The sequence below is a fragment of the Zalophus californianus genome, chromosome 16 (genome assembly GCF_009762305.2).
Source record: "Zalophus californianus isolate mZalCal1 chromosome 16, mZalCal1.pri.v2, whole genome shotgun sequence".
NCBI lineage: Eukaryota > Metazoa > Chordata > Mammalia > Carnivora > Otariidae > Zalophus > Zalophus californianus.
In genome coordinates, this window is record NC_045610.1 from 56,846,797 (window position 1) to 56,864,986 (window position 18,190).

Here is an 18,190-nt window from a genome sequence, read left to right on the forward strand (position 1 = left end):
TGTATATAGTTGACACTAATGCCTTATTATCTTCCTGTCAAAGACAGAAAACAATGTGGTAAGTGAAGTGATACTGTTGTCTGAGGGAATGAGGAGCAAACAGAGAGGACCATCATCATCAAGGATAGGGAGTTAGCCAGGAAGAAAGGACGTGAGAGGCATTTCAGGCCCAGTGAACAGGATAAACTGAGGCCTGGGGATGGGAGATAGCATGTGACGCTGGGGTAGGGGAAGGGACGGAGGATACAGATGGGGAAAGGAAGAGGGGTCTGTCTTTTTTGGAGGAATGTTGAGGAAGAAATAGAAGTAGATGAGAAATCTCCACTGGAAGGCCTTGGTTTCTGCATCGTTTATTACTATTTTTTAAGATTTATTTATTGGAGAGAGAGAGAGAGAGCAGAGGGAGGGGCAGTCGGAGATGGAGAGAGAGAATCTCAAGCAGACTCCACACTGAGCACAGAGCCCAAAGTGAGGATTGATCCCACGACCCTGAGATCATGATCTGAGCCGAAATCAAGAGTTGGCTGTTTACCTGACTGAGCCACCCAGGCGCCCCTCGCCTTGAGGTTATTTTGGTACAGAGACAGAGGAGGCTCCAGAAAAATGAAGGTCTGGTACAGTTGCCTGGTATCACTAGACAGCCATCAAGACATGGTCACAGGGACCTCAAAGCTGCAAAAAGTCTTGCCAGGGTGAACTGAGACGGGGTGCACTGGCATGTTTTGGCTTGATTTGATTTACTTCTTTGGCAAAGTTTTATGCCTGGGGGTACTGACAGAGGGGATGGTCAGAGGGTGAAGGACTGTGAAACTGGTAGGCACACAGTTTAAGTTTGTTGAGTGATATTCATAAAATACAGTGGAGCGGAGAACCAAGTGTGGCCAGAGATGACTGGGGTACAGGGTGGAGCAGGGCAGGATGACTATGTTACATTTGTTCACCTTCCAAATGTAGCCATGTAAACCTTCTGGGATGAAGTGGAAAGACATAAGGCACAGGCAATTGGCTAATTCAATTCAGCAAACATTTACCGGGTACAGGCTCTGAGTAAGGTGCTGTGAGGACTGCCAGGATAAGCCAGCTGCCTTTAGGGTGCTTCAGGTCTTACAAAAATAATACCGTACAAAGCATTACTTTTGTATGGGTAGCAATGGAGACACAAAGAGGCACAGCATGGGAGAGAGAGAGAATTTCGATGACTAAAAGTCAGGGAAGTCTTTGAGGCAGGGAGCGTTGGAGGTGAATTTACAGGATGGGCGTGTATTTGAAGGTTGGCTTTATTGGTAGGAAGGAATCTTCAAAGGGTAGGAACCTCTTGGGCAAAAGAGCAGAGGTGGGAGGGTTCCAGATGCATTTAGGAGATGGTCAATCTATGTGGCCGCAGGAAGAGTTTGGCCTGTGGGGAATTAGCCTGGAAACATATATTTGAGTTGATTTATGAGGGACTTTGAATGTCAGGCAGAAGGATACAGAGATCTCTTTGTATAGATAGACATCTATTTGCAAAGATAAACTGCAGATTTTTGTGTGCAGAAGGGTAACATGATTCTATCACTGTTTTAAGCAACTGCTAAAACAGTTGAAACACACAAGATTAGGTACCAAAATGTCTTCCTGTTCAGCTGAGAAGAGAGATTTTAATTACATAATTAAATTCATTAATAGGGGAAAGGGGTTCTTACTTCCCAGGGCCAGCCATGACCCTCTTCCGATTTTATAAACAGATTGAAATACAAGACACAAAAAACCAAGTCTCCAGATTTCCATCTCTGGGAAAACTGAAGTAAATACTGACACAGGCTCGCATTGTTTTCCCAAGAGAGCTCTCCCAAGCGATTTCTTTAATTATCTAGGGGGAAAAAAAAATTTTTTTTAACTTGTTTTTCCCTTCAGAATACAGCTGAGCTGAAGGGAAAACTGAAGTATTGCCTTAGGTTCTCCAGTTTTGGGTTGGTTGCAGTATTAGTCTCTGAGGGACTCTCTCCGAGGTCTCTGAGCTAGGTGTCTCTAGACATTTGTTCACAGCAACAAGGGGGGAGCTTAGAAGAAGTAGGAGATAGTGGCGTTCTACAAAAGGGCTGATTTTAAAAAGAAAAATCGCTTGGGCGGGGCTCTATCTTTTTAGGATATACGTAGGGAAAGTAATTGAGGTGGAAACCGTTGCCCTCGCCTCTAGTCAGGACCTCTGCACCTGAAACAGCCAGAGCAACACACCCATGGATGGTCAGCGGGTCCCTACTCTCCCGCCGGTATCACTCGGCCCTTAATTCCGCCAGGCTCCCAGAGGGACTGTTTCAGCTACAGTCTAGCGCTCCCCAGAGCCAATAAGAAGCCAGGAATCCCCACCGTCTCGGATTTCCACCAATCGGCGTCCAGAACTTTAGCCTGCTAGCGGCGTCCGGGTTGTCCGAGAAGGGCGGCAAGCCCCTTTAGCGTTGCCAGCAACGGACATGGCCGCGGCCCCTGGAGGAGGGGACGCGAAGTGAGGAGGGGGCAGGGAGGGAAGAGGACGCGGGCGAGGAAGACAGACCCCCGGGCCCCGGTAAGTACGAGACGGCCCGTGGCCCGAAGCAAGGGGAGCAGGGAAGCAAGGGGGCGTGGGGCTCGGCCTTCACGCCCTCTGGATTCTTGGCCAAAGAGAGGAGTCTGGGGTCTGCACCCAAGAATTGGCCTCGGGGGATCTCTTCGAAGGGGGAGTCAAGGGACGGGCTCTTGCCTCCAGCTCCTGGCCGTTTCCTTTCCCCAGGTGCTCACACTTGTCCTCGGTCCTCGCTTGGCCCTTTGGGGGTCCCGCGTCAGATCGAAGCCTCCTGCCAACAATGAATCCCTGTCCCTGTCTCGTGCGTGGTGTCTGGGCCCTGGCTCAGGGGGCTTCCAACGCCGACGCCCAGCGTATTTAGGGGCCTCGGGGACCCGCACCCCCGGCCCCAGTTCAGACCGTTGTGCCCCTTGAGCGCGCTCTCAGCTGCTGCCCGGGCCCTCGTGCTGACCGCGTCCGGTGTCCGGGCGGATGGAGCCGAAGGGCCTTAACCCAGAGTGGCGACCGTGCCCTGCCCTTTTTTTTTTTTTTCTTCTTTCCGTCTTTCCAGAAACGTTTAAAGACTCCTTAGAAGCAACTATAGGAACATACTTGCCATCTTGCAAACCGACTGCCGTGCTGTGCGCTGTGCCCTCCTTCCCCTGCCGCACACCCCTGAAGTCCAGTCTCGCAGTCCCTCGCGTGCCACGATGTGAGCCCCTGCCGGGTGCCAGATGCCAGGGAAACCCTGCCCTTCTTTCATTGGTGTGGAACCACAGGCTGCACTTTGGCGTGTTCGTTGATTTGGTCACGTGCTGCTGCATCCCACCCTCTCTTCCGAGTTTTTGTGTGGCTCTAGGGGAAAAAAGGAGGGAGCTTTGTACTGAATCTAGTTTTCCTTTCAAGCCTGTGATTTTTGCATCGGAGGAGATGAGAGTTTTCTCATGCTTTGTCCCACACACTCAGCTTCAGCGACATACTTCAGTCATTCCCCCGGTACTCTTAGACGGTGGAAGTGGGGAGGGAGGAGTTTTCACGTTTTTATTTTATAAAGGTGGAGAGTAACTTTTGGGAGAGGCAAAGGGGCAAGGCCAGGGTCACCTGGAGTCAGGATTGGAACTTTGAAGTCTAGATTCTTAAGTTCTTTGTTCACCAGATCAGTTGTTTTCTAGGTGTGATTGAGAAATCAAGTTCCTTAACTTCTCTGAGCTTCTTGCAGAGTGATGGCTTCATTAGAGATAGTATGTGGAGGATCTCTATCTCTAGGTAGATAGAGAACGGGGGATAGCACTTACTAGGTTCTTAATACATTTTTGCATTCATTATTTGTAAGTAACGAGCAGGTATTCCCTGACTGATTTCTTGTATTAATATTTATTGTGGTCTTTCTATATATTTTGGGGTGAAATGATTTCAATGATTATCACTTGAGAGGGCAGGAAGGCAAGGAGTCTAAGCAAGGTAGCCTCCTCCGTTTTTTGGGGGGAACAATTATAATGTTGTAGTGTTATTAATGGGGATGGGTTTTGTATAAGAACAGTGTGGAGGCAGAAAAAGTTTGAGAACCGCGGAAGGAAGAAGTGCCACTCTGGTATGTCTTTATGATAATCTTGGCAAAAGAAGGGCTGATCTTAGTATTCTAACAGGTAGTTTTAATTTTTTTTATTATACAATGACACAGGTAAGGTTCTCATCTAGAATCAAATAAAAATGGCCCATGGAATAAAAAAGTGTGCAAATCACTCTACAGATCAGAACACATCAGAATGTAGCCTATTATTAACCCTGGAACAGGGGCAGCACGTTCAAATAAAATCCACAAATTCTCTGTAGTCTTATTTTAGCTGCTGTGTTAGCTTTAACTTCCTTGTTCACTGGTTCTTTTTGTTAGAACTTCAAATAGAGAAACTGGTGGACACCACAGAACAGTTCCTTCACTAGGGAGGTGAAGTACAAACCATCCGCTTGATAATCAGTTGCCAAATAATTGAGAGTTAACTGCCCTTGAACTTCCCCCCACCCCTACCCTGCCTCTTGTTTTTGTGGTGACACGACATCAGAAGATTAGACAGGGAGAGCCAGGGCTGGGCAGTGAGATGGAAGAAAACAGAAAGCCCTTCACATTTCTATTTTGAGGAGTTGCTAGGGAGTGCCAGGTCCAAGTGTTGAGAATCAGCCTTTTGGAAAGCTTAACTCCTGCCGGACTAATGAGAAGTGAAGGTCACGATCCTTTGGTTCTTCCCCACTGCTCTTTCCCTAACATTGGCTTCGGGAAGCAATTTCTAGGGAGGGGGAGGAGCACTAGTGTAAATAATACCTATACCGGAGGCTTTCTTGAACCTTAACTGGTGAGTGGAGGGTGAGCTCTTACAAACAGTCTGAGTTGGAAAGACCCAAAGCCTCTAAATCCATTCCTGGTGTTCAAGTGAGAAGGTTCTAGGTCATGGTTGGCACTTCTCCACTGGTAAATGTGTGTCAATATTTTTTATCTTGTTATTGTGTCACTGTTGTTTCCTTGAGAGTGTCTTTCTTTACCTAAAAGCTAGGCTCTTTTAAAAACATTGTTTGAACCCTCGTTTCCACGCCTGGATTTGTTTCTAGTAGCACAGGTGAACTAAAGGGTAGGCCAGAGCTATAGCAGGAATGTTTTTTTCTTCTGGAACTGACCCGCCAGCCAGAATGTGTGGTTTGATGATCAGGGGTTTGTGTAATAATAAGCTTTGCCTGTGGCTGCTGAGACAGGAGTAAACAGTATTGGTCACATGGCACGGCAAGTAGGGTAAGGGCCAGATTTCAACCCGCCAGGATGCCTGTCTCAAGCTGGGCCCATCTCACACTGATTGCTTTGGGTTTCCCTAGCCCTGGAGACCCAAGTGGTGGGGGAGTCGGGGGTGCCAAAGGAAGGAGACCCTTTCAGGGCTTACAGCGGCCTTTGGGAAACCAGAAATCTTAGTGTAATTATACGATCCCAGTCTTCTTAATTTCAGGATCCTTTTGAGAAAGAGATGCGTGATAGCAATATCCATTAGTAGGGAGGTGAACAGAAAAATATTGGGAGATACTTGGAAAAGATACACACTGGAGAGAAAATCAAAGGTGTGTTTAAAAGAGCATCTATATCCTTAAAGGGGAGAATATTGCTTAGTAACATAAACCACAGCGAATTGCAAAATCAGAAGTTAGTGATTTTTTTGTTATTGTAGAAAAATATACATAACATAAAATCGACTGTTTTAACCGATTCAGTGGCATGAAGTATATTGACACTGTTGTTTAACCATCCACGCCATCCATCTCCAGAACTTTCTCATCTGCCCAAACTGAAACTCTGTCCCCATTAACACTACATCCTCATCTCCCCTCCTGCCCCCAGTCCCTGGAAACCACCATTCTACTTGCTGTCTGTCTAAGTTTGCTTACTCCAGGCACCTCAAATAACAGGAATCCCACAACATTTGTCCTTGTGTAAGGTCATTAAGGTTTATCCGTGTCGTAGCATATAGCAGAATATTCTTCCTTTTTAAGGTGGAGTAATATTCCATTGTACGTGTGGACCACATTTTATTTATCCATTCATCTATTGATGGACGCTTGGGTTGCTCCCACCTTTTGGCTGTTGTGAATAATGCTGCTGTGCACATGGGGGTACAAATAGTTGTTGGAGTCCCTGTTTTCACTTCATCTGGGCATATATCCAGAAGTGAGAGGTTGCTAACTTTCTAAAGATACATTTGATACATTCACATGGTTTGAAAATCAAAAGGTACAAAAATATATACAGTCAAATTTCTCCCCTCCCACTCTTGTCTCCAGCCACTCAGTTCCAACTTAATAGTTTTTTTTGTGGGTTGTGCTTTGGATATTTAAGAAATCTAAACCAAAGTCACCAAGATTTTCTCCTATCTTATAGTTTTACATTTAGGTGTAGGATCCATTGTTAGTTAATTTTTGTATATAGTGCAAAGCTGTATTTCCAAGTTTTTTTTAAATCTGAATGTTCAATTTTTCCAGTGCAGTCTGTTGAAAAGACTACCTTTTCTCCATCGAACTGCCTTTGCAGCCTTCTCAAAAATCGATTGACCATATATATATCTGATCTATTTTTGGATTTTCTATTACCAAGTCAATACCACATTGCCTTAATTACTGTGGCTTTATAAGCCTTGAAGTCGGTGCTGAAGGCCTTCCAAACTTTGTTCTCTCGGGGTAGTCTAATGTGGATGTCTCTTATTATAAGTGGAACTGAGCATCTTTTCATGTGTAGAAGTTGCTGGATTTCTTGATCTCCTTGTCTCTCAGGGTTAGAGGACGTCATAAAAGGTTATCTCTTATTTGCTACCTGATGTATTTATTATCTCCATAATTTCCCAGCCTCTGCTTGGATCCCTCTAGTGCTGGGGAGCTCATTGCCACTCAGGGCAGCCTGTTCCATTTTTCTATACAGCTCCAATTATGTAAAAGATATCGCTTGGGGCGCCTGGGTGGCTCAGTCATTAAGCGTCTGCCTTTGGCTCAAGGTCATGATCCCAGGGTCCTGGGATTGAGCCCTGCATCGGGCTCCCTGCTCTGCAGGAAGCCTGCTTTTCTCTTTCCCACTCCTCCTGCTGTGTTCCCTCTCTGGCTGTGTCTCTCTCTCTGTCAAATAAATAAAAAATAAAATCTTAAAAAAAATATTGATTAGGATGCCACCAAGGATAGAACCCTGAGGCTTGTTATTAAAAACCTCCCTCCAGCTGAAATCAGTCCATCAGTCAGTAGCCTTTGGGCACAGCGACTCAGCTGAATGCGGTCCACCCCATTATGTTTTCGGTGGAAAGCACAGCTAATGAAGGTTGTGTTGGAAGGAATTAGCAGGACAGCCAACTCCTCAGCTCACCCTCAACCTGAACCTTGGGCACCCCCTTAGCTCTTTTTTTATTTTTAATTTTTTTTAAAGATTTTATTTATTTATTTGACAGAGAGATAGCGATCCATTCTCTACCCTCTTAAAATACTGGGACCATCTCAGAAACCTTTGGTGACTCCCCACGGTCACTTTGTGGTTTTTGTTTTTGTTTTTTTAAGATTTTATTTATTTATTTGACAGAGAGAGACACAGCGAGAGAGGGAACACAAGCAGGGGGACTGGGAAAGGGAGAAGCAGGCTTCCCGCGGACAGGAAGCCTGATGCGGGGCTCAATCCCAGGACCCTGGGATCATGACCTGAGCCGAAGGCAGACGCTTAACGGCTGAGCCACCCAGGCGCCCCTCCCCACGGTCACTTTGTTTTGGCCTTCGTACGCCTGGGCATTTTGGCTCCTGATTCCCCGCTTGATGTCGTCCTTCATTTCTTCTCTCTTACTTAGGTCTTCTGTTCTAATTGAACAGATCAGATCACCATCTTTCTTTTTTTTTAGCAGGTTCCACGCCCTGAGATCAAGATCTGAGCTGAGATCAAGAGTCGGACTCTTAACCGACTGAGCCTCCCGGGCGCCCCAGATCACCATCTTTGAAAAAGGCTCCATGCTTTTCTTCCTCGGTGCCTTGGTTGAGACTTCTAGTTCTTGCTGGGGTTGTTCTCCCTCTTCTCGCTCTGAAGCTTTCCTAAGTGCACTGCTTGGGCCTTGGTGGCTGCTGCTGCTGCTGCTTTTTAAGATTTTATTTATTTAGGGGCGCCTGGCTGGCTCAGTGGTTAAGCGTCTGCCTTCGGCTCAGGTCCTGATCTCCGGTCCTGGCATCAAGGCCTGATCCAGCTCCCAGCTCAGCGGGGAGCCTGCTTCTCCCTCTACCTCTCTCTCCTACTCACATACTCTCTCTCAAATGAATTAATAAAGTTGTTTTTGAAAAATTATTTATTTATTTATTTAGCGTGAGCTGGGGGAGGGGCAGAAGGGAGAGGGAGAAAGAATCTCAAGCAGACTCCAAGCTAAGCATGGAGCCTGAAGCACAGCTCGATCTCACAACCCTGAGATCATGACCTGAGCCAAAATCAAGAGTCAGCTGCTCAACCAACTGTACCACCCGGGTGTCCTGGGCCTTGGCCTCTTCTAGGAAGGGATTCCTGGCCTCCCCCACCCCCGTTTGCAATTCTCATTTAGTATTTCAATGCCAACTTGAATATTAGTTATATTTTCTCAGAATCTTCAAAACCCTGCTGTGTTATAAATCCCTGTTGTGAAGGGACCATATTTTATACTTTTGTGAAAACAGGACCATTCCTTACCCTTAGTGAATGCGTACAGTTATTACACACAGTAGGCACTGGATAAATGTCTGTTTCCTTCATCAACCCTTCTCTTTTCTATCCACCAAGACTTGCATGTGCTAGGCATTTCAGAGGTTGGTAGAACTGATTTAGTTGGATCTTAGATCCCACCTTACTTTTTAGAAATCAACTCTACCTACTGAGGCATTATTTCCACATGATAAAATGCACCTACTTGACTATATAGTTCAAAGAATTTTGGCAAATGTATACACCCTTGTAACCACTACCCACAATCAAGATATTGAACAAAAGACCCCTGTGCCCTTTGCAGTCTTTCCCTCCCCACGACCCCTAGGTAACCCCTCATCTGCTTATTGTCACTATAGATTAGTTTTGCCTGTTCTAAGTTTTATGGAAATGGGATCATATGCTATGTGCTCTTTTGTGCTCCTTTCACTCAGCAAATGTTTTTAAGATTCAGCCACATTGTTGTGTGTATCAGTACCTCATTCTGTTTGGTTCCTGGGCAGAATTCCATTGTATGGATATACCACAGTTCATTCACGTGTGAGTGGACATTTGGATTGTTTCCAGCTTTTGGCTATTTTGAATAAAGATGCCATGAACATTTGTATACAGTTCTTTTTGAGGAAGTATGTTTTCATTACTGGGACATCTAGTGAGTGGATACTCAACTTTATCAGAAACTGCCAAAATGTCTTCCAGAGTGGGTGTACCACGTGACATTCCCACCAACAATTAATGAGCTCATATCCTCAGCAACACTAAATATTGTCAGTCTTTTTCATTGTAATCATTCTAATGGGTGTGTATTGATATTGGGGGCACCTGCGTGGCTCAGTGAGTTAAGCATCTGACTCTTGGTTTTGGCTCAGGTCATGATCTCAGGGTTATGGGATGAATATATTAATATAAATGTTAGCATTCAATTTGATTAATATTTATTTAATATTAATATTGAGTCTTCCAACCCATGAACATGGCATATCTATTTATTTAGGTCTTGAATTTCAACAGTGTACAGGCCTTACATATATGTTTTTAAAAGTCATTCCTGGGCACCTGGGTGGCTCAGTTGGTTGAGCGACTGTCTTCGGCTCAGGTCATGATCCTGGAGTCCCTGGATCGAGTCCCACATCGGGCTCCCTGCTCAGCGGGGAGTCTGCTTCTCCCTCTGACCCTCCCCCCTCTCATGTGCTTTCTCGCTCTCATTCTCTCTCTCTCAAATAAATAAATAAAATTAAAAAAAAAAGTCATTCCTAAGTATTTGCTATATTTCATTAGGTTTGCTATATTTCATTTGCTATATTTCATTCCTATATTAGCATATAGGAATTTAATCTATATTTGTATTTTGTATTTTGACCTTGTATCTTGTAACCTTGCATACCTATTTGTTTTGTCCCTTAGAATTTTTCCTATATGATCTAGTCTTCTGCAAATAAAGACAGTTTTACATGTTTCTTTGCAATCTTTATGCCTTTCATTTATTTTTTCTTCTTCTTCTTCTTATTTTTTTAAGTAAGCTCTAGGCCCAGCCTGGGGCTTGAACTCATGACCCCAAGATCAAGAGTCCCATGCTCTACCTACTGAGCCAGCCAGGCACCCCTCTTCTCCTTCCTTTTGAGTCTTTACTCTTCACCTACGTGGCACTTTGTTCATATTTCTCATTTCCTGGTGATAGTAATGGCAAGTACTTATTAAGACTTAGTATTTGCTAACTACTGCACTGGACCCTCTGCATATAATATTTCATGTCATTCTTGTTGCTTCTTTGTGATATAGGCATCATTCTATGAACCAAGACACTGAGGCTCAGGGAGACAAGTAATATGTGAAGGTCACTTGGCGTTTGATACATGTTGGAGCCAGGATACACCCTGGAACCAGGGGTATCTTGCTCTGAAACCTGTGCTTTCTCTCACAATGGACCAGGGGTAGAACTGGCCTTTTAAGGATCTAGCTGCTGGTTTCAGATCAGACAGTTGAGGACAGCTCTTTCCCAGAATCCCATGTATGGAGTGATGGGAAAACAGAGACTCTTAGAAAAATGTCCTGCTTCTGGCTGCCCTCTGCATGCTGCGGTTCCAACTCCAGCAGAGTTATTTCACTCCTGTTGTGTTGGCAGAAGGAGCCAAACACAGTCCCCATCTGGCTTCTGGTGCCTTGCCCTGTGTGGCGACTGCCTCATCCAGCCCCTGCTGGGACGGGGTGCACGGGGACCTTGAGCTGTACTCGTAAACAAGGCCTGGGCTGGGTGAGTCAGAGTGGCCTTGGGGAGATGTGCATTTGTCCTCTCAGGATCCCATTTCCGTTGGCTGCCAAAGACCAAATGTCAGTGCGTTGCGCGGCTGCTTCCAGCATCCCTGCCTGTGGCTGACCCTCCAGGGCTAGCTCACTCAGCTCCGAAAGCCTCGGCTGCAGAGGGCCTGCAGGGGTCGGGAGAGATGGGGAAGCGCAGGCCCATGCGGGCAGTACTAGTGCTGCCTTGTGAGGGGTCACATGGGGTTTCGGCGTGGGGTTGGTGGCTGCAGAGCCTCAGCCTCCTGGCTGGGGTCTCTGGACACAGCTTTTTTCTTGTTTCTAGACAGCTCTTTTATGGATCAGTTCTCCTGGGCTTCTGACCAGCTCCACTTACTGAGGCTTTGCTACAGGCCCCAGAAAGAACTGCCCCTGTCAGCAGGTTAGTGCCTTCTCCACAAGTCGTCACTGGGCACCAAACCAGATTACTCAGGGACACTCTACCCAAACACTCCCTGGCCTGAAATTATTAAAGTGTGTTGGCTGCCAGGATGGATGGGTGAGGGTCCCGGGGTTGTGTGGGGAGGTAGGGCTAGTCTTCATTTTCCAGATTGTTGTCAGATTGGATCACGCATCCTGGCAGGTATCTGCCCAGGTGCCCGGTGAGCACTGCCCTGTCAGCAAAGCACACGAGAGGCTCAGCTCTATGGCACGTGGGCACGCGTGCGTGTGGCCTGTGTGTATAGGTGTGCGTGTGTGCGGGCACGTGTGCGTGGGGTCCAGTTTACCTTAACGCTAACCTTTATTTATTTTTAAAATTAATTAATTGTTTTCCTAATCTTTACCTTTTTTTTCAAGTTTTTATTTATTTAAGTAATCTCTACACCCAGCTTAGGCTCAAACTTACAACTGAGCCAGCTGGGTTCCCCTAGTCTTTATTTTATTTATTTTTTTTTAAAGCTCAGGTGGGAACTTGGAAGGCTGGGGTTCTTTTTATTTATTTATTTATTTATTTATTTATTTATTTATTTATTATTTGCAAGAGAGAGCACAGGCAGGGGAGAGGGGCAGAGGGAGAGGGAGAAGCAGGCTCCTCGCTGAGCAGGGAGCCTGACATGGGACTCGATCCCAGGACCCCGAGATCATGACTGAGCTGAAGGCAGATGCTTAACCAACTGAGCCACTCAGGTGCCCCATAATCTTTATTTTTTTAAAAGGTGGGAAGCCAAGGGTTTTCCTGCTTGCTGCAAGTCAGCGAGTAAGGGCACATGCAGAGCAAAACAGTGTGTGTCTCTGAAAATGAGGGTTCGAAGGAGGGAATCTTCAGCCCTCCAGCGCGCCCCGGGCAGCCCTCTCCCTCCCAGCCTCAGAGTGGAATCCGCCCGAAGCTAAGCGCCTAGGGAAGCTGTATTGCCAGGACAGGGCCGGCCGAGCTCTGGTGTCCCAGGCTCCAGTCTTTTCCATGTGCCACTCTACTGTGTAGACAACACCGTCGTGTTTCTCAGCAACCTGGACTTACGGGGTCTCTCCCTTCTTTCTCTCCAGATGCTGCGACTGTGACAGTCACTGGGCCTTGTCCATGCTGGGGAGGAGCCTTCCTTTTGGGGGTGACCACATTCATCTGGGCATGCCTGCAGTGCTCTGGGCTCATGGATCTGAAGGAGAAGCACACGGTAGGCCGTTTGGTGCCCTGCTGGGTATTGTCTGTGTGGCTGTGTTGGACTCTCTCTACTTGTGTTGGCCTGGGAGGTCCTCTTTTGGGGGGCTTTAAACCAAAAGTGAGAGAGGGGGTGTGGCTCTGAGGATGGGGGTATGGGATGGCGACCCACCCCCCCAGGAGGGTGCTGTTGCTGGGCTGGGAAGCTCTCAGGGAGCTGGGAGCACAGGACAAAGGGTGGGGACCGGTGAGCACAGCGGCATGGGAGCAGGTTTCTGATTTGGGTTGGCTCCGAGCCAGTCTTCCACTTCTTGCCCAGGGGTGTGTAATTTTGTTTGTTTGCTCTTTGCTAGGGCTCTGCCCCAACCTGCTGAGCCATGTTGAGTATGGTCGGGCACCCTCTCTGTGGTTAGGGAAGAGCTCCCCAGTCATACTCCAAACACAGCTGCATAACCAGCTGGAGGTGAGGAGCCAGGAGGCCCAGGCACCCGCAAGGTCGGCCCCCTCCTCCCAGCCTGAAACAGGTACGCCTCCCAGCCTCCAGGTACACTGCCCTCACCTGGCAGTCGATTTGGTGGCATCAGAGTATCCTTCCTGTGATGGAGACTGCCCCAGAGGGGGTCCTTCCATCTCTTGGCTGGACTTCTGCCACAGCTTCCTATGGGTCCCTCTGTCTCTGATCTCCTTTCTCCACTTGCTGTCAGAGAAAGGTATCCGGAATGCAGAGCTGACCTTTTGTCACCTCTGCTTAAAAGTCACCAGTGGCTCCGTTCCACCTGCTGAAAAGTTGAGTGTGGCAGGCGAAGCTCACCATCATCCCGCTGCTGCCTGTTGGCCCCACGTCCCTAGCCTCCCCCGCCTTGGCCTTTGGCACTGGTCATTCTGAATGCTTCAGAATTTGGGCACACACTGTCCACATTTAGGCTCCTACTTTTTTCCTGACAAACTCCTCCTGTTCTTTCTTCACGAGCCATCACCTTCTCCTGATAAGCCCTCTTCCCCCCTCCAGACGTCCCTCCTTCCAGCGTTCATAGTATCTCCGCCACTGTGCCTGCCACCCTGTATTGAACTAATCTATCTGTCCCACCTCCTTCCAGTGTCCCTGGCTCCTAGCATAGAGCCTGGCATGCAGCAAGGGCTCAGTAAGTATCAATCTGAACTTATAGACAGCGACCTTCCTGCCAAAGAGATCTCGGAAGGTCTGGAGAGGGAGCTGTAGGTCCACACGCTGGGTCCCTGGGGGTGCGTGGCTGCCTACTGACTCATTCAGCTCCAGGCTTCCCGTGCCTCTGGGGGAAGCTGTGGAACAGGCTTGGAGGCCTGAACCCGAAGCAGGTGTGTGTGGCCTCCTGTTCACAGGTACTTCTGACCGTTCTGCAGGTGTCCATCCTAGGAGTGATTGGCACAGAGGGGACCAGCCATATTGACTTCTCCCCTAGCCTGGGTGCAAGGCTCTTGCGTCCAATTACAAGAGCTGTTCACTTCCGGGGGGCACCCTCTAGAAGCTTTGCTATTATGTGATGTGGTAGCCTACCTGGGTGAGGCTGAGTGTCTCAAAAACAGGACAGTATTGTCCCTGGTTCCAGCCTGTTGCCGAAACACCACTTCCTAGTGAGTTGGGAAAGTATAGTTCTGTGAGCCAGTGGGCTGGCTTCTCTCTCAAGCCTGAGGAGGAACGCTTGAGAGCCCAGGATGGATAGCTCTCAGGGGCCATTTTTCCTTATCCTCTTTGGATTTCTGGAGAGATGAGTCCTGAACTAGAAATATCATCAGCCGTATTCATGGAATACCTCCTTGGGGTTGGTGGAGCTCTGGGCCCTGGGGAGGTCGCCCCCGGCTTGGAGAGGCTTATAGTCCAGCTGAGGAACTAGCTGTACAAGCAACTAAGAAATAGAACCAGACAGGGTTTTTACTGGAAATGGCTTGTGAGCTTACGGGGTCTCTCCCTTCTTTCTTTACTGGAAACGGCTTCTTTTCACATGGGCTTCTAAAGATTACCCCGGTGGCCTCCAGCAGTCGGGGCTTCTTGGAGGCATGGGAGGGAAGAGAGCTGGATGGCGGAAGTTGATTGAAAGGGGCCTGTTGTCCCCTGGCTATAGCCCAGGATCAGCGTGGCTGTTGCTGGTTGCTTTTCTGCTCCCCACCCCCCCCATCGTGACCTTCCAGTCCTCCATGTCCCTGTCGGAACCTCCTCTCCTCTGTCCCCGGTCCCCTGTGGTGGACGTGCTGTAGCAGTGAGCGTCTGGGCTTCTGTTTCTTGGGTGCAGTGCTCCCCTTTTTGCTTGCTGAGGTGGGCAGTGTAGGAAGGGGGCAGGATGGGAGTCTTGCAGAGCCCTTAGACCCTGCGAGCTATTCTTTTCAGGGCCTGTCATGCAGGAGGGAGAGTTTGCTTAGTTGTGGCGCCCAAAGAGCAGGGCCTTGGTAGAAAGCTAAGGGGAAGTGTGCCTGGGAGCAGGGGCAAGGGGGTTGCCAGTCTCTCCTTGGCAGTTTGCTAAGGCTGCAGCCCACTGCACAGCTGACCCCTCATCCCCCTGGCCTATACCTCAGGGAACCTCCTGCCCTTAACCTCTGGACTGCCTGGCCCCTCTTTTCCTGCTCCCATTCAGATCTAGATTTGGCAGAGGTGGGGCGGGGGGCCAGGAAGCTGTGCTAGAGAAGGGGGCGAGGAGAGACTGGCTCGAACTCAGCTGAGGCTTTCTCTTCGCCTCCCTGCAGCTGTTGATGGTGGAGATGGTGGAAATGGTGTTGTGGGCGTTGTCTGGGAAACAGGGCCCTGGAGAAAAGTGCTCAGGCTCCAGCCTGTGTTCTCTAGTTCTTGGACCTGTTGGGCTGCTTCCTCTCCCTTGGGGTTTTGCAGCCCCTTCCTAAGGGTGGCCTGGACACAGGCCGAGAAGTTTCCAGTCTACTCCCAGGGCCACCTGTGTGTCAAATTCAGGGTCCCAGAGTGATGCGCAGTCTCTGCTTGCGGCTCCTGGAGCCACAGGTCACTGGGTGGGAATCGAGGCCTTGTGTCCACAGGGCTCTCCTGTCCCAGAAGCTCTTTGGCAGGTGTGTCTAAATGTCTAAATGTGACTGCGCGTTTATCAGCTGCTGGCTGAGCTCTGCTGTTGGGGGTGCCCCCCCCTCCACCGGCAACCTGGTGGGAAGGTGTTAGGTCTTAGGTATTGGAATCCTCAGAAGCCCTTCCTGTCTGTGGTCTCTTCCCCCTTCTGCTGGAGTCATCCACTGGATTATTCCGCTGGCTTCTGGCCCCCTGCTCTGCCTCCTAGAAGTCACCGCTCCAGGCTTCTCAGTTGCCAGTCCTCCCCCCTTCCATGCTGGATGTGCTGCTATTAATAACGGGCAAGTCCCCCGTCCCCTCCGTCCTGCAGCCACAAGTGTGGGAAGAGCTGCTATTGGCGTGGCTCCATACTGGGAGTCTCTGAGGGATTTCGGGGAACTCTCACGGATGGCGGGCACCTACCTTGCCCGGTGACTTGGGCCCAAGGAGGGGTGGTCTGGGGAGAGAGCCCAGGTAGCCCTGGGTGCCATGGTTGCCCTCGGGCTCCCACAGCCATCTCCAGCACAGTCTCCTCGTCCCCATGCGCGCACACCCGGCTGGCTGCGGGCACCCATCCGCTCACCCCTCGGTGGCCTCTGATGAATGGGCCAAGCTCCTGGGCATCTGGCAGAGCATCTACAAACTTTCTCCTCCCTCCCTCTCGCCTGCCTCTCCCTCCCTCCCACAGCCCTGTTGCTGCACTGCCTCCTCCCTCCCTCCCTAAATCTGCAGCGTGACTGGAAATAGGCTGAATTAATCAGCAGACTGAAGCTCCACTCTGCACGGATCCTCTGCGGCACCGCTCCGGCTCCTTCCTCGCTCCCACGCTCCCTGGCCCACTCCCCTCTTTTTCTCTCCTCTCTCCGCCCCCCCCCCCCCCGTTCCTGCTTCTTCTCCTCTCTCCTTGAGGGTGGTGTTGGAAGTTCTGTAGTTGACTCCTTGTGGCTCAGGCTCTACCCCATGCTCTTTAAGCAGACAGAGCTATGGATGTCCCATCAGGGCAAATGCACCAAAGTGAGTATGCTAACTTGGTTTTATATTTCTGTTGCAAACGCCTTGTTCTCTGCTCTGTGTGCAAGGCTTTGGCTTAGCAATTGCCACAAGTCTTGAAGATGGGTGCTGAACCGGAGGCAGCTCAGATTATGAGGTAGCTAGGACTGAAGAAGGAGGCTGAGAATGGGAACCATGATGCCTGTGTGTCTCGGGAGCTGCCAGCCAGGCTCCCAAGTCACCCAGAGCAGGACTGGAGCTGCGTGTCCCAGTGGGGCATCCTGTCGAGTTACGCTGGGACCTGGGTCTCCATGCACAGGTGATGGGAAGCCCCGGGTCTGGATATCAGCCCTCCTCGGGGCCAGGCAGGGGGCTCTTTTTTGCTGGACCACATGGGTCATTGAGATAGGAGCAGCCAGGGCCCGGCTGATTTCTTCCTCAATCTGGGTAGCTGCAAGAGGAAGAAGACGGGTGGAAGTGCTAAGGTCAGCCTGAGCCTGGAGGACGAAGAAGCTTGAGGCTTTGATTTGCCTGGCTGAAGACAAGGTTTGTGTCTGGCCAAGCTCAGAAGAGATTTATCACGGCTACTACAAAAGACCCAGCTTCAGCGACTTAGGCATTATGTTGGAGTCCATCTTTGGGTCCCCTCCCCAACTGCACTGGCCCAGAAAGCTGTGATGGTGGGGACCTGGTTCAGGGGCCAGCCAGTTCTTTTTTTTTTTTTTAATATTTTATTTATTCGCTTGAGAGAGAGAGCGTGCGTGCATGAGAGCACACAGAGGCAGAGGGAGAAGCAGACTCACCGCTGCGCAGGGAGCCAGACGTGGGGCTCGATCGCAGGCCCCCGGGATCATGACCTGAGCTGAAGGCAGACGCTTCACTGACAGGCACCCAGGCGCCCCAGGGCCGGCCAGTTCTAATTAGCTCTCTGCTGTTGTCAAGGCTGAGGGTCACGGTCTAAATTCGTAACCTATCTACCTGAGCCTATGGGACCTGCATTCTGCTCCCGAAATAGGTGAAGTGGGAAGGAAAACAGCAGCCGTGGGGACAGAGCCTGTGAGGAGTCCTGAAAGGACGAGGGCTGGGGGCCGGGGCTCTTGGCTCTGGGCCACCTGCGTAACCTGACCCAAGGGGGTGCAAGAGAGTTCAGGGGTGTTGGCCCTGGGAGACTCATTAGACTGCCCCAGACGCTCAGCATCAGGCCCCATAGAACTGGTCCTGTTCAGTAGCGGAGTTTTTGCAGGTCTGATTGGACAGATAGAGTTCTTTCCCCACCCTTCTGCTCATCTAAATCCCCATGCCCTCTCAGTGTCCCCCTTTTTGAAAAAAAAAAAAAAAAAAGAATTTATTTATTTGAGAGAGAGAGAGAGAGAGACAGAGAAAGAGAGGAGAGGGCAGGGGGCCGGGGTGGTGAGAAGGAGGGGGAGAGGGACAAGCAGACTCCATGCTGAGCGTGGAGCCCATCACAGGGCTCAGTCCCATGACCCTGAGATCATGACCTGAGCCGAAATCAAGATTGGATGCTTAACTGACTGA

At 49.5% G+C, this 18,190-nt stretch overlaps 1 protein-coding gene and 1 long non-coding RNA gene across 13 annotated transcripts in view; one reads left to right on the plus strand and one right to left on the minus strand.

Moving 5' to 3' along the window:
• The first annotated feature begins 1,527 nt into the window (after positions 1–1,527).
• The window catches only part of TMEM94 (transmembrane protein 94), a 34,736-nt gene continuing 18,073 nt past the window's right edge, over positions 1,528–18,190 (plus strand). For 5 of the 12 annotated variants that reach the window (XM_027568317.2, XM_027568318.2, XM_027568321.2 and 2 more), the window contains exons 1-2: positions 11,314–11,409; positions 12,513–12,640. In XM_027568317.2, the coding sequence (XP_027424118.1) occupies positions 11,325–11,409; positions 12,513–12,640 (213 nt within the window). In that variant the 5' untranslated portion in view covers positions 11,314–11,324. Of the gene's footprint in view, positions 2,543–11,244; positions 11,410–12,512; positions 12,641–12,977; positions 13,149–16,497; positions 16,679–18,190 lie in introns of those variants that run through there. The other 7 variants (XM_027568326.2, XM_027568327.2, XM_027568323.2 and 4 more) reach the window with 6 other exon arrangements.
• LOC113908191 lies at positions 12,133–16,238 on the minus strand. Its single transcript, XR_003515384.2, has 3 exons — positions 16,088–16,238; positions 13,184–13,321; positions 12,133–12,622 (listed from the first exon to the last, which is right to left on the minus strand). It is a non-coding gene; the product is annotated as an uncharacterized LOC113908191 (long non-coding RNA).